Below are 15,488 nucleotides of genomic sequence, written 5' to 3'. Positions count from 1 at the left end.
CCAAAGAGGTTGTGCATCTGTGGATTTCGAGCAAGAGACTTCATCTTTGAGGTATTATATCGCCCCTTTATCTGTTTTGTGGAAGGAATCCATAGATGTAGAGTTTTATGACCTTTATTGGAAGAAGATTGTGAGGATATGGCCCTATTCACTTTGATACTTTAGATCTGGACCCATAGTGGTCTATAGAGCTTATCTCAGCTTGCTTTATGTTGAGATAAGGAGGTGTTGAGCTAAGGATGTTACTTTTGGGGCTAAATCATCAAGTGAAGCCTCCTAGACGTCCCATGAGTGTCAAGATTCGAACTTTACGTGTTTATCAGGCTTAGGAAGTTCAGATCTATGGATTCAAGGAACAGATCTGACATCAGGAGGCCATTTGAGTTTGTGCATGGCATGAACTCGCCGAGTGCAAGGGCAGAATCGACAAGTAGGGTTAGGTTTTCCCGTGAATCACTTAGTGAGTGGACTTGCCGAGTTGGGTGAATAACTCAGTGAGTCAGGGGGATTAGAGGACTGGAGTTCAAAGCGGAACTCGCCGAGTTGATCTTGAGACTCGACGAGTTGAGTCGGGGTGGCCCCGCGATTCATGCCAGGTGTGACTCGTCGAGCAAGGGGAGGAAGTCGACGTGCCAAGGGAGACTAAAGAGTTAGTGGACACGTGCAGACTCTCCGAGTCGTCCAAGTGCATTCGACGAGTTGGGTCAAAGTTTGACCGTTGACTTTTGTTGACTTCTAGGATTTGGTCAACATTGTGGCCTTTGAGTCAAAGAGGGGTAAAATGGTCTTTTTCCCTTCTGAGGGTGCCAAGAGAGGGTTGAGTCTAGTCCCGAGAGATATATTTATGAGGATATTTGCTCTATGTGATTAGGCGGAGGCTAGATCGTATTTCTACCGAGTCAGAGATTTATCCAGACAACTGAGGTGAGTCTTCTCACTATACTGTACCTGGAAGGGTACCTATGTGTGACCGGAAGGTCTGGTATGCTATGAGATATATGCATTGTATGCTATGAGTTGCCTGTTTCGTATGCGCTATGTATGTGATATGTATGCTATGCTTGATATGGGCCGGAAGGCATTATGATATGGGCCGGAAGGCATTATGATGTGGACTAGAAGGTCACGGAGTTATGGACCGGAAGGTCGACACGGGTAGGACCGGAAGGTTTACCGGGTTGGGACGGAAGTCCCGTGAGACACATCGACCGGAAGGTCGTGTGGAATATGGCTTGGAAAGGCGTGTGTATGTAAGTGGTATTTTGGGGAACTCACTAAGCTTCTTGCTTACAGTGTTTATGTGTAATGTGTTTTAGGTACTAGTGAGGACTATGGGAAGGCGTCCGCATGACTCTTACACACACAGGCGGATTTGGATATGATTGGTCTTGGGATTGATATGTTTTGTATTATGACCATGTTACATTGGATTTTATGGTTTGTCTTGAATGAAATTATGTTTTAAAGAAATGAAAAATTGTTTTGAAAATTTACGTTGTTCCAGTTGATGTGGATTTCAAGTTGAATTTGTTTGATGATTTGGAAGTCGAATGCTTGAGAAATCTGGAAATCGAATGGGTAGATTGTTTGATTTTGAAGGATTGAAAACAATCGATGGTCAAAATCAGTTTCGTTATTTGGTATCAAATGATTTTGATTTTGCTATCAAAGGATTGAAATTGATGGAACACCTTGGGTTGATTGACGAAGGACTATGATCGATTGTCGATGATCGTCACAATGGTTGATTTGGTCAGATGGGTGTATCACCGATGACGAAGGTTGGAGTTAATTGTGATGATTAGGAAGTTTGAGCAGATTTCGAAGGTTTGGGTTAATATCGATGCTTGGGCAAGTTAACATCGATGGCTTGGAAGTTTTTGATATCGTTTGTTGAATTGGGATGTTAACTGATATCGAAGATTTTGAAGTCGATAGTCCACTGGTTTTGATTTACTATCGAAGGTTTTGGGATGCCTTCTCGACACTAGACATTACTACAACGAGATCGGAAGTGTGAATTGAATTGTTGTTAATGTCGATAACTTTGGCTCTGATTTCGAAGGTTTTGAATTCATTTGGGAAGTGATGTTGATTTTGGGAGTCAACAGCGAAGGCTTGATGGTTATTTGTCGCGGAGGTTTCCAATGTTGCGAATATTTTTGTTTGATCGCGAAGGTCGAAGATTTTGAATCGATTGTCATTGGGTAACGATTTGAAGAAGATATAAATGTTTCGAAATTGGTCCTTAAAGTTTCGATGGTTTGACAGTTTGTAACCACCTTCGAAATGAGGACTAATTTTCGACATTTTGGAGAAAAGGCAGAATTTTCACAATGAGTCTCTGCGCTGTAGTCAAAATTTGCAGTTTATACCCATATTCGACATTAATGTGGTATAATTTCTACATTTTGAAGAACTGTGCAGAAGTTTCATGTTCATCCCTTGCAGTTAATGGGAATTGACGCTTTCTACCGAGTTTCGTAAATGGGGGAGAGTTTCACATTTTTGGCTGTTTTAGGTGCACCGGGTCATTGTAGAATTTTGAAATTGACAATTTCTACCCAAATTTGTGAAATTTTGTCAAAGGCGGTCCGTGAACGAAGCTAAAAATTGAAGATTTTTAGATTTTCCAGATTGAATCAAAATGTTCATATCATGTGTTAAGAGGGAGTTTTTGATAGAAAAATTTTGAACGAGCGTTTTCTCATTCCCTTTTTGGTTTTATAATCATTTTTCGAATATAAAAAGGGGAAGAGATTTAGATATGGAAATTCGAAAGTTGAATTTTTCATATTATGCGAACTTGAAGACCGAAGTGACCTCGAGTATTTGAAGTTTATGAAAGGATTCGATTGGAGATTCGGAATTGATTTCGGTTCATGATGGGTTTGGACTTATTAAAGATTTTTGGGGTGTGCTTTTATGCTCAACTTTAGGGTGATTATTTGGAGATTGAGAAAAATCCTAATTATCCGTTGATGCTCGGTTTGTATGGTCTCACATTATAGAACCTGGATTGAAAAATCATTGAAGAATTGAAGATTTGAAGTTCACATCTACATGTGTCATGCTTGAGGCTCGGTTCGTGAAGTTTCTCGATTTTGGAAGATTTGAAGCGGGTCATCCATTCCTAACTTTGATGGGGAGAATGTTGGGTACAAAGTTATCCATGTATGAGTTTGTAAATGGTTTGACTTTTGTAGACCCACTTGCATGTGGTAAAGTTGCCTTGTGACATGAGAGATAGATAGATAGATCTAGAGAGAGAGAGACATGTAAACACCTCTATATAAGGTGGGTTCATACCACTTATAGAGATGTGCTTGATAGATGTAACATTGAGAGCGTTAGTGTGTGTTAATTGTGTAGATTTATATCTATATCCTTTTTGTAAACACCTTTCATAATCTAATGCATCTCTTAAACACCCAAATCACCATGTTCTTTGTGTGTTCTTTAATTCTGCATGCCAAGTCAAATGTTCATAATTCACATCACAATTCGATCAGGAACTCCATTTGCCTCTCGGGAGACACAATAGGAAACTCCTCTGGAAAAACATCTGGAAACTCTCTCATAATCAGACCGTTAAAAACCGATTGTTTTCCTTTATTCTGCAAATCCACCACATACGTTAAATACCCTACATACCCATGATGAAGAGACTGCCTTGCCCTAGCGGCGGAACAAAAAGCAGAACCAACACTGGTGCCCTCGCCATAAATAGTCAATATTCCCCCACTTGGGTTACGAACCTCACTAATTGCTTTTCACAGTCAATCAGTGCTCCGAATCGGCTCAACCAATCCATACCCGTGATCATACAAACATCTCTTGTCACAATACGATTTAGATAAATCAGGAATCCAACACCGAAAACCTCCAATACACAATCTCGATATATATCAGAATCCGAAACTGTGCAATCATCAGCTATAGTGACCCTCAAGGGTCAATACAGGGCCTCACGAGCACTACTGAAATCTCTAAAAAAAGGATGCCGGCACAGAACACCGACTCGCACCCGAGTCAACTAGCACCAAATCAAGTACATAATTCACAAGGAAAGCGCCTAACAGATCACAACATAAGCATACACAAAAATAATTCATTAGGAATATAAATAAACACACACCAGCAACGAAATCAGGTGTTGCCCTGGACTCCTCTGCAATCAACTAAAAAGCTCAACCCTGAGCCTCCGGGGCCTTAACCTTCCCCTGACGCCCATTATTGATATGCAAGGTCGCAAGAGCAGGCACTATCTCAGTTTCATATCATATAGAAATTTATATAGAATTTTTGAAAAAGACTTTAAAAAATTTAAAGAATCTCCGTTACAAAACCGTACATGAGTTTTTCATCGCATACGGCTCCTCCCTTATGGGCATAATGATAAAATGATAAATAAGATGAAAATCTTATCATTATGAACTGAGTAGGGCTAGTGTTTTTACAAGAAATATCTAGTCAACCTTCCTGCAAGAGATCCTTTCTTAACATCAAACGTATTGGTACTAGAGAGAAATGATAACTCCAACTATTTCTTTGTTCTCAACGCTTCCCAATTTCCAGGAATTAGTCATTTCAACAGCCTTCGATGGTTATACGGGTATCCAAAATACAAACGAGATGGATGTTTGTTGTCCCAACCATTCTTTTAATCCCAAGCCTGCTAAAGAAAAAGATAATTTATAACAAAGTTTTTGTGCTGTTGATTCCTAGATGTAGTGCTTCTTCCCCTCTGCTGCCTATTGGTACTAGTGGACTAGGATTGACCTGTAATACCATAGGTATAACCTTTCGCTCAATACTAGAATCGAGAATTGAAAAATAGCATCTGAGGTTGCATTAATCGAGGATACACGACAGAAGGAATTGTTCTATTTCCAAACTTTACCTTCAATAAGCATAGATTTTTGTCTTTTTTTCCCCATCACGAATCATGTGTATTTCTCGTAAGACTGACATTAATAAAAAAAAAAAGTCAAATCACACCATCTCTGTAATAGGTAAATGCCTCTTTTTCTCCTGAAGTTGTCGGAATTATTCGTAATAAGATATTGGCTACAATTGAAAAGGTTTTATCAATAAAATTTCCATTTATCCGCGATCTAGGCATAGGTAATAATCCATTATATCATTGTTCTCATTACTTCTCGCGGGAAAATAATCCCACAAGGAAAAGAATTCTACAGTACGAAATAACATAAAAACAGATTGATTCTCATTAAAAAAAAACAAAAAAAGATATAGTTCTTCTATAAAAAATTCAATATTTAAATTGTTATTTTTTACATTACAGGAATTGATAAAAACTAAGAAAGAAATATGGTAATCGGATTCGATTCCATCTTACTGAATAGTCTACCAACGAAAGAAACTATTCTTATTTGATTGAAGTTACAACTTAGAATAACCTCAGTTGATTTAATTATGATACAAAGAAGAAAAAAGATCGAATAACCATTGTATGATGAAAATAGAATAACCGCCTATTTTTTGTGTTGTGTACTTAGGGGTATACACTATACAATCAACTATAAAAAAATTGTTTATCAATTTCTATTTGTAATAGATAGATGGGATAAGGATTTGTGTTGATAACTCTAAAACTAGTCTAGAAAGGAATTTGAGAATTCTTATGATATGGAATCGTAGTCTAAATAGAATCATGATCTAAAGATATCCATTAACCATAATCTACAAAATATAAATGCCTCGCTCAATTGATTCATTAGAATTTCTAATTTATTGATTTAATCTAGTCGGTATAGTATAAATATATAAATAGAGAATTTAGAAAAAGAAGAGAACATTTTTTGTAAGAAATTTTTTTTATCTTTATCCCCCAGCCTAGAAGGAAAGATACTTCTTTTACTATGATGAAAAATTTTCGATTTTGATTGCTTTATAGTTAGAGTTGATTGGTTGTACCTACCCAATAATCTAGAATGATTCACTGTTCACTCGATTTTAGTTTTTTTGGGTCATAATCATTATGTAGGAGAGATGGCCGAGTGGTTGAAGGCATAGCATTGGAACTGCTATGTAGGCTTTTGCTTACCGAGGGTTCGAATCCCTCTCTTTCCTTTCCGTACCTTCACCTAATTCATCGATCTTACTAACCACAATAGATCAAATAGCAATGGATACGACTATTCCAACATTTATACCTTTCTTTGATATGGATTATCTATTCCTAATGGCTGTGGTATAGAAAATATTGTGTAAAGAAAAGAGTAGAGTAGACAAGGAATGAAAATCTCCCTCTCGGTCTATGATACCTAGATGGAAGAAAAATCCGGATCAAACCCTTATTTATCTTAACCATAGGTTAATTTACTCCTTATTCTTATTAGTATTGATTTTATTTTTATTAGGTTTAAGTCTGACGAGAATAATATTCTACAACTAGCAATTCATTTATTTTCAAACCGACCCATTTACTATCTATTATTTGGTTGACTAATCATTTATATTGGAATGGTTGAAGAGTCAAATGGTTTGGCAATTCCTCATGGGGGGATGAATTGAGAGAATTTCGAATTAGAACTTTAGATTTTTGTTCATCCCTCGCCGCAATAGTATCTTGGGGTTTGCAACGATAACTTGGTATATCTACTATACGACCATTGACTAAAATATGTCTATGGTTAACTAATTGGCGAGCTCCCGGAATAGTCAGAGCCATACCCAAGCGAAAAAGAATGTTATCAAGGCGCATTTCAAGTAATTGTAGTAAAACCTGACCTGTTGACCCTTTTGCCTTTCCGGCGATACGAACGTATTTAAGTAATTGTCGTTCTGTAAGACCATAATGAAAACGCAATTTTTGTTTTTCTTCTAAACGAATTCGATATTGGGAGTTTTTTTTCCTGGAACGCGATTGGTTTCTAAGATCACTTCCAACTTTGGGCCTTTTATTAGTTAGCCCTGGTAAAGCCCCCAGGCGGCGTATTTTTTTGAAACGAGGACCTCGGTAACACGACATAAAGACTCCTTATTTATATTTAATTATTAATTCTTATTGATGAAATTTCATTCTACAAAATAAACCTAAACTAAAAATGAACTAAATTCTAAATCAAGCAAAATTTACTTAGTTATTCTATTAAAGAATAATGAGATGAGTTGGATAAATAACCAGATTTTTATATTCTATATATAGAAAAAGAAAATGATTCTTTTCGTTAGATAGTTGGAAATTCCTATCACATAATAAATCTAGGGCTTTCACCAAAAGAGGAAAACATTTTTTTCAATATTCTTTGATTTCAAAGATGCATTATCAATCATGTAAAACATAGAATAAAATAAATAGAGAAAAGCCGACTATTGGAATCGAACCGATGACCATCGCATTACAAATGTGATGCTCTAACCTCTAAGCTAAGCAGGCTCACATAACATAAATTCGACATGTATAAGAATTCAATAAACTCTTAGAATCTTTGCTATTCACTATTATACAATTTTAGTTCTTAGCTATTCATATTCGCTATTCATAATGAATATTAATATTCGCTATTCTTAGATATTTATTCTGCAAATCCACCTCATACGTTAAATACCCTGCATACCTGTGATGAAGAGACTGCCTTGTCCTAGTGGCGGAACAAAAAACAGAACCAACACTGGTGCCCTCGTCATAAATAGTCAATATTCCCCCACTTGGGTTACGAACCTCACTAATTGCTTTTCACAATGAATCAGTGCTCCGAATCGACTCAACCAATCCATACCAGTGATCATACAAACATCTCCCGTCACAATAGGATTGAGATAAATCGGGAATCCAACACCGAAAACCTCCAATACACAATCTTGATATATCTCAGAATCTGAAACCATGCAATCATCAGCTATAGCGACCCTTAAGGGTCAATACAGGGCCTCACGAGCACTGCTGAAATCTCTAAAAAAATGATGCCAGCACAAAACACCGACTCGCACCCGAGTCAACCAGCACCAAATCAAGTACATAATTCACAAGGAAAGTGCCTAACAGATCACAACATAAGCATACACAAAAATAATTCATCAGGAATATAAATAAACACACACCAGCAACGAAATCAGGTGTTGCTCTGGACTCCTCTGCAGTCAACTAAAAAGCTCAACCTCGAGCCTCCGAGGCCTTAACCTTCCCTTGACGCCCATCATTGATATGCAAGGTCGCAAGAGCAGGAATTTGAACCGTCTTCGACGCAAGAAGTGGAAATCCGACCTTCACATGGTCCACCTGGTTGCATTTGAAATAGAATCACAAACTCTTTAGACACTCCTTCGCGAAGTGCCCATCCTTGTTGCACAAGTAGCATACCATCCCCGACAGATAGGGACCCTCATGACCCTTACCGCATTTGACGCAAGTGTGTCTCCTCTGACCTTGTGACCTCGAATCAATGGGTTTTACCCACTTAGCCGCCAACCGCGACTGGAATGGCCTCCTATCTCTCCTTTATATATCCACCTCAGTCTCTCTCGTCTGTATCTCCAGCTCAATCTCCCTCCTCCTAGCATTGGACTGCAGCTCATCCAATGATTGGTATTGGGAGTTCGTCACAAACTATCTGATATCCTTCTTGAGCATACTCAAGTATTGGGTCATCCTTGCCTGCTTAGTGGATGCATATTCAAGGAAAAACAGAGCTCTCTAGTGAAACATCTTGGTGATCTCAGTCCCCGTCTCTGTTGTCTGTTGGAGCAATAGTTCCTCCTGAGCAAGAAGCTGCCTCTCCACCAAAGGAACATACTCTTATTGAAACATCTCAAAAAATCATTCACATACCACTGTGGCCCGCTTCACAGGTGTGTAGCAAGTATTCACAAACTTCCACCAGTCCTTCGATCCCAAGCGAAGTAGGTCCAGCGTAAAGCGAACCCTTAGATCATCCTGAAAAGAGCAAGTATAAAAGCATCCTTTAACATTAGTGATCCATTTCATGGACGCAATTGGGTCCTAAACCCCATCGAACTCCAGAGGATTAGTTTTGTTAAACTCTTGGTACTGCATTGAATCACGCCTATGTGGTCTTGCGGCGGAAACAACTACGCTGGCAGCGACAACAGCCACCTCAATGACAACGACATAACGCTCATCAAACATCTCAATCATCGTGGTCTTGATATACCCAAAAACCTCCAGGATAGCTTCCTAAACCGCCACGACCACCTCTACGGCAATGATCCTATGGATCTCATCATCACTGGTACCTTGCCTCTCTGGACTGCTAGAATATTTACCTCGAGTGAACACCGTATTGAAATACACAAGGAAAAAGGTCAAAACCTGCTACAATACATACAAACATTATGGATATTATAGAAAATCCCATAGCACACTTGAGATTGTTTCTAAATCCTATATGGATTATGTGCTTTTAGTAGTATGGGCCCATACTAACTTCCACACCTATCCGTAGTTGACTTAGACTTCATCCCGAGGTCCTAATTACCAAAATTACTCCACTATTTTTTCAGCTATGCGCTCACACTAAAGTTCTCTAAAATGCTACATCTCAACTCCTAGGTACTCATCCTAGGCTCCTCCCAACCTTAACTCCGTTTCGCAAAAGTCTCCGCTAAGCTCACCAATGGTCCCACATATACCAATTATACATAACCCAGACTTGATAGACATTTGAATAAGAGATTCCATCCTAAATCAACAAACAGACAAGGAACAAGAATTAAGGCTAAACCAAGCATTCTAAGGCTATAAAATCCTAATTATATACAACCATGCAGTATATACGAAACAATCAACAATCCTAGTTTCAACCCTAGCAAGGCATCCACAAGAAATCTCCTAGGCTATAAGGCATCACATAACTCAGGCAAATCTATCCTGAAATTCCTGAGGGATCCTTAGCCTACCAGCTAGCATGCATTTCTATCAGCTCAGTAGCAACTATAATACAACATATAACATACTTATGGATATTTTGGGAGATCACTGCTTTGAGCTCCGACTGATTGTACACCATGCTTCCTTCGTTCCTTTCCTTGAAATTCATTATTTTTGTAAAAAGAGTTTTATAAAACTTTCAGATCCTTAGTTTGAGTCTGGAATCCCACAAGTGTTCATCCAATTCTCTCAACCCAGGGCTCTAATACCAACTTGTAACAACCCAAAATTTCAACAAAAAATTTCATTTCTAATATAGAAAAACCTAAGGTGTTACAGAACCAAGTCAAATAAAATCATAGGTATGTCAAGTACAATCATCCTAAATCAGAGTATCAAAAATGCGAAAATCATCAAAATCTACAAGCTGAAGTGTACAATCAAGCCTTCGCCTTCCTGCGATCATCAAAAGTACCTGAAACACATTTAATCCACAACTGTAAGCACAAATCTTAGCGAGTCCTTCCCAAAATATCCATACAACACAACATAATAAATAATTATGGGTTATCAGAAACTATAGGGATTATCATCAATCCCAGCGGGCTAACAAGATGCCCTGTGGATTTACAACACATTTTAAGGGTTATCAACAATCCTAAAGTTATCAACAATTTAATTCAAGTATAACAACAATCAACAATTAAGACTCATCTGGTCACAAACATAAATACCACCCAAGTAAATGTAGTGAGAAGACTCACCTCATGAAAAACAGCTAACATATAACAACTCTAACACGGTGAAGACTGGTACTACATAACACTTAACAACAATAGAGAAGTACCTACTCAGTCAACACCCTCAAATATCTAGTTTGAGCAAAAGTCAACTATAGTAAAAAAGTCAATGGTCAAAGTCAACTTTAATAGGTCTCCACATCGAGGTCACCTATAAGCCACATAGTGGGCACTTCAAGGCAACACATTCGAGCAATCGGCCGATTCCCATGTCGTGGCCACCGATTGGCCATGTCGTGGCAATGTCCATGCGAAAAACACTAGTTGTCACACTGTGGCAACAAGTAGCCACGCCATGGACACTGGGCACAAACAAGTTAATGGATTAGGCTGTTATTCCTCAATCCCAAAAGCTCTAAATCTCAGATCTGGTTTCCCTCATGGTCTTGATGGATAAAGTTTCCAACATTATCCATTAAGACAAGATCTAAATTTCTAAGTTCTTAATGACAACACCAAGGTATGTACTCACTCTATAAGCCATGCAAGCCATCTTTTCAGCCAACCCCAAGGTCAAGAAGCTAACAATGGACTCAAAGGTTCTGGAGTTCACTCAAACTCCAATAACAAGAAGATTTGGGACCAAAAGCTCATAAAATGACCTAGAACTAGATCTAGAGAAATAAGGAGCAAGGTAGAGACTTTTTACCTCCAATAAGTCATAAATGAGATGAAGATGATGGATCTAAGATAGAACCACACTCACAAGCAACACCAATGACTCCTTCTTCCATCAACCTTCACAAATAGTCGCGGAAACACTAGTCGTCACACTGTGGCAACAAGTAGCCACGCCATGGACACTGGGCACAAACAACTTAATGGATTAGGTTGTTATTCCTCAATCCCAAAAGCTCTAAATCTCATATCTGGTTTCCCTCATGGTCTTGATGGATAAAGTTTCCAACATTATCCATTAAGACAAGATCTAAATTTCTAAGTTCTTAATGACAACACCAAGGTATGTACTCACTCTATAAGCCATGCAAGCCATCTTTCCAGCCAACCCCAAGGTCAAGAAGCTAACAATGGACTCAAAGGTTCTAGAGTTCACTCAAACTCCAATAACAAGAAGATTTGGGACCAAAAGCTCATAAAATGACCTAGAACTAGATCTTGAGAAATAATGAGCAAGGTAGAGACTTTTTACCTCTAATAAGTCAGAAATGAGATGAAGATGATAGATCTAAGCTAGAACCACACTCACAAGCAACAACAATGACTCCTTCTTCCTTCAACCTTCACAAGAATGGAACTGAAGCACTCAAAATACACAAATAGAGGCTAGGGTTTAGATGGGGTTCAATCTCAGATGGTGGAGGCTACCAAATGAGGCAACCCTAGGAGTTAGCACCCTTAAATAGGGTACCAATCCCAAAATTAGGGGTTTTAGTGTTGGATTAGGTGTCTAAGCCCATAACTATTTTGGTATGTACTTGACCCGATTGTGAGCATGGTCCTTTTGGGTTGCCTTCACCATAGCAACTAATAGGATGAATTAAGGAGAAAGAGGATTAATTATGATTTATTAATATATTATATGAATAATATATAAAAGGAGAAATCATATTGTTTAATTGATATTTGTCAAAAATTAATAAGAATTAATTTTGTGGCTAAAAGAGATTAATTAAATAAAAGGGACTGATATTGTAATTATAAGTTAGTTACATAAATGGGCTATTGGACTCCATAGAGGTTGGAGTGGACGAAATCTATGGGGAAACCCATAAGAATTCGTCCAAGGCCTTTAAGGAGGGAGTCTATGGGATGCTTAGGGCCTAAGCAGACAGATTAGGGTTTTCTGGTTGAAAACCCAAATAGCCTAACTATATAAGGAAGCCATAAGGCCCCAAAAACGTGTGGAAGTAATCCTTAAGGGTTCTAGGATGTTTTTTGGTGCCTCCTCCCTCTCTCTTTGTTCATCCTGTTGCATATGGTGTTTGTGACTCCATTAGAGGTGCAACATTTGAGGCACTAGGCTTTTAGAAGTCAATTACAAGAAGGATTCAGATTGTTATTGCAACATAACAATCAAGGTAAGATCTAAACTCTATTCTTTTGTGAATTTCGATTATTGTATGCTAACATTAGGGTTTATGAGCTTTGGATGATTATTGCATGTATATTAGACAAACTAGATCCAAAGATTTAGGGTTTGCATGTACACCATATGATTGATGTAGTGCTCATAACCCATCATTTAGGCCCAAAACGGCTGCCACACTGTGGCCTTTCGTGGATGCGCGTTTCTCAATTAATGAGTGTCATGTCGTGGCACCCCTAATGCCACGCCATGGCTCATCCTCCCTAATAAATAAAGATCTTTTTGCCACATGTCACATTGCATTTATTTTGCCACATATAATTTTGTGGTTAGTTTAAATTAAATTTTATTCCACATGTCATTTTATGGTTTTTTCATTTTATTAAATTGTAGATAGTATTTACATTCAATAATGAATGCATATCAATTTCATTAATAAACTTTCTTTCTAATTTCAAAATTACCAATTTAAAGATTCATTAATTTTCTATATTTAATTATCTAAATTATTTGTTTAAATTTAAAAGAGAAAAAAAAACACTTTAACTTTTATAATTCAATATTTTTTCACTTCTCTTATAAATTCATACTTTTCAAATGTTTAGAATTTTATATTTAGTTTTTTTAATAAACTCATGTAATATATGGGTCTCACACCTAGTGTTAAAATAAATAAAAATAATTTAGCTAAATCTCAGAAATGAATACCTGGAAATAGGATGTTACATTTCAAGCACATGTATATGCATAAGCACAAACATAATATGTTAATTCTTTTCCTTTCCAATGTAGCCTTATATTTTCTTGAATATGTCTAATGCAGATCTATGTTCAGCAGCTGGAAACACTTTAACAGTAGCAGGTATAAGCCCCTAGTTTACAGTTAAACATATTTAGTTGATTAGCAATGGTTATTTAAACATATTTAACTGATTAGTAAATAAAAGTAAAATACTAGATAAAGTTATACCTTAATTCTTCCTGTATGTAATAGAGGTGAAATTACACGTTGGTGTAAGATCCAAATCATCTACAAGACATTTTGAGAACCAAGTCCAAGAGTTAGTGTTTTCATTCGCCACTACAGAGTATCCCATAGGGTATATGTCATTATTTAAATCAAGTCATACGACTATTAGTATTTGGCTAGGGTATGGACCCTTTTATGAAGACCCCTTCTAGATCCAGGAACTCTCTCATTCCAGCCTTCAAACCCATTTTAAGTGCTCTCAAACAAACATAAATCCTTTTAATTATCCTAGTTTTAACAGACAATTTAGTTTCGGGGGTCTGTGCAGGGTGTACAACCGCACATGGTCCGTGTCATTTAGGGGGTCTGAATTTTTTTTACATACATTATTATTAATGACGGGTTACATATCAGTGATGGATTACTGACATATTAATGACAAATCAATGATGATTTTTGCTTTGATTTGTTTTATAACAATTATAGATTTATCAATGATTTTTTTCTTATTTTAAAAGTTATATTTAAAGGCTAATGTTAACTTTTCGCACAAGACTTTCAAAATCGATGGATTGTCCATATATATTCTAATATAATTGATTACAAAAAATGACCATCAAATTAAGTTTGTCGAAATTCTTTAATATATATTACAAACATAACTTAATAATAAAGTAATTAAATATAACAGTTACTTAGGTTTTGTTTTACTAAAACCTTATAAAGTTAGAAACTACAACTTGAAACTTGAACCATGAATACATATGTTGCAGCAAGCTGTAGCCCTATAGAGCATGTCATCACTCAATAGACCATAGGGAAGGAGGTTTGTTCATGCCTCTAAGAAGAAATAAAGTAGGAAGAAGGGAACTTAATGTCTCACTAGTTTTCCTTCCCTTTTTTTTCTAATGCTTACTCTTCTTTGAACCTTATTTATCCTTTTTCTCTCTTGTTTTTCACCGTCTCTCATAACATCTCTATTTTTCTGGTGTTTTTATGTGCAAGGATGTTGAAGACAAAAGAACAACTACGTTTAGGGGAACCTTTTGAGGGCCTGCAACTCTCACCATAATTTTGTTGAGGGTACACCTTTAAACTAAAATAAATTTTAATGAACATAAGTCCATTAATGCCCAATTTTTCCAAACATTAGGGGGGGGGGGGGGGGGGGGGGGGGGGGGGGGTTTCCCACACCCCAACCTTATACTTACCCATGCACTTTAATAATATTGTTATCTACAACATACCTACTTAATTGACCATAAAATGACCAACAAGCAATAAGGAATAAGAAATAAGCATTCCCCCATTGCTTATTAAAATCAGCTTATTTGATTTATTCCTATTGCAATAAGCTGATTTTTAAGACTCCTATCAAAACACTTAAATTTGCTTATTGCGGTGGGATTAAGCAATAAGCAACCTATTTTTTCTCTATCCAAACACCCCCTAAGTCAACATCTAGGATGAGAAAATAGTAGTACACTATTTCTCCATTGACATACCTTTTGTAGCATTATGTCGAGCTCGTGGACTGAAAGTACCTCACTGTCAACGAAATCCACGTGATCGACTCTCCAATCTATATACGATCTTTTAGGGGAACGTGAGAAAAAACCGCCATGATGGACCCTAATCGTGAAGTAGTTTGGAATGCCTTCTACAATAATCAAACTAAAAAGAGTTAAAAAAAAAAGGATGAATTTTCCAAAAAAAAAGAAAATTAAAAAAAAAATCTCACAATGTGAGTATTCTGAGAGGGTATGAACCATAAATCTTCTTCACATCAGTTTTGGTGTAATGAGAACAAATGTT

General features: G+C 37.1%; 1 protein-coding gene and 1 non-coding gene across 2 annotated transcripts; one reads left to right on the top strand and one right to left on the bottom strand.

Annotated features, from left to right (window-relative positions):
* The first annotated feature begins 6,009 nt into the window (after window positions 1–6,009).
* TRNAS-GGA (transfer RNA serine (anticodon GGA)) lies at window positions 6,010–6,096 on the top strand. Its single transcript has one exon. It is a non-coding gene; the product is annotated as a tRNA-Ser (tRNA).
* A 379-nt stretch (window positions 6,097–6,475) lies between these two features.
* On the bottom strand, window positions 6,476–6,997 carry LOC122195643 (30S ribosomal protein S4, chloroplastic-like). Its single transcript, XM_042897679.2, has one exon. It carries the CDS (start codon window positions 6,995–6,997, stop codon window positions 6,476–6,478), a length of 522 nt encoding a protein of 173 aa, XP_042753613.2.
* Between the last annotated feature and the right edge of the window lie 8,491 nt (window positions 6,998–15,488).

The sequence above is a fragment of the Lactuca sativa genome, chromosome 8 (assembly GCF_002870075.4).
Source record: "Lactuca sativa cultivar Salinas chromosome 8, Lsat_Salinas_v11, whole genome shotgun sequence".
In the NCBI taxonomy this organism is placed as follows: Eukaryota; Viridiplantae; Streptophyta; class Magnoliopsida; order Asterales; family Asteraceae; genus Lactuca; species Lactuca sativa.
Note: the sequence above shows the minus strand (reverse complement) of the source record. Positions and strands in the feature narration are given on the sequence as shown.

Coding starts and splice junctions, on each gene's coding strand:
- LOC122195643 (XM_042897679.2), bottom strand. CDS start 6,997: ATGTCGTGTTACCGAGGTCCTCGTTTCAAAAAAATACGCCGCCTGGGG.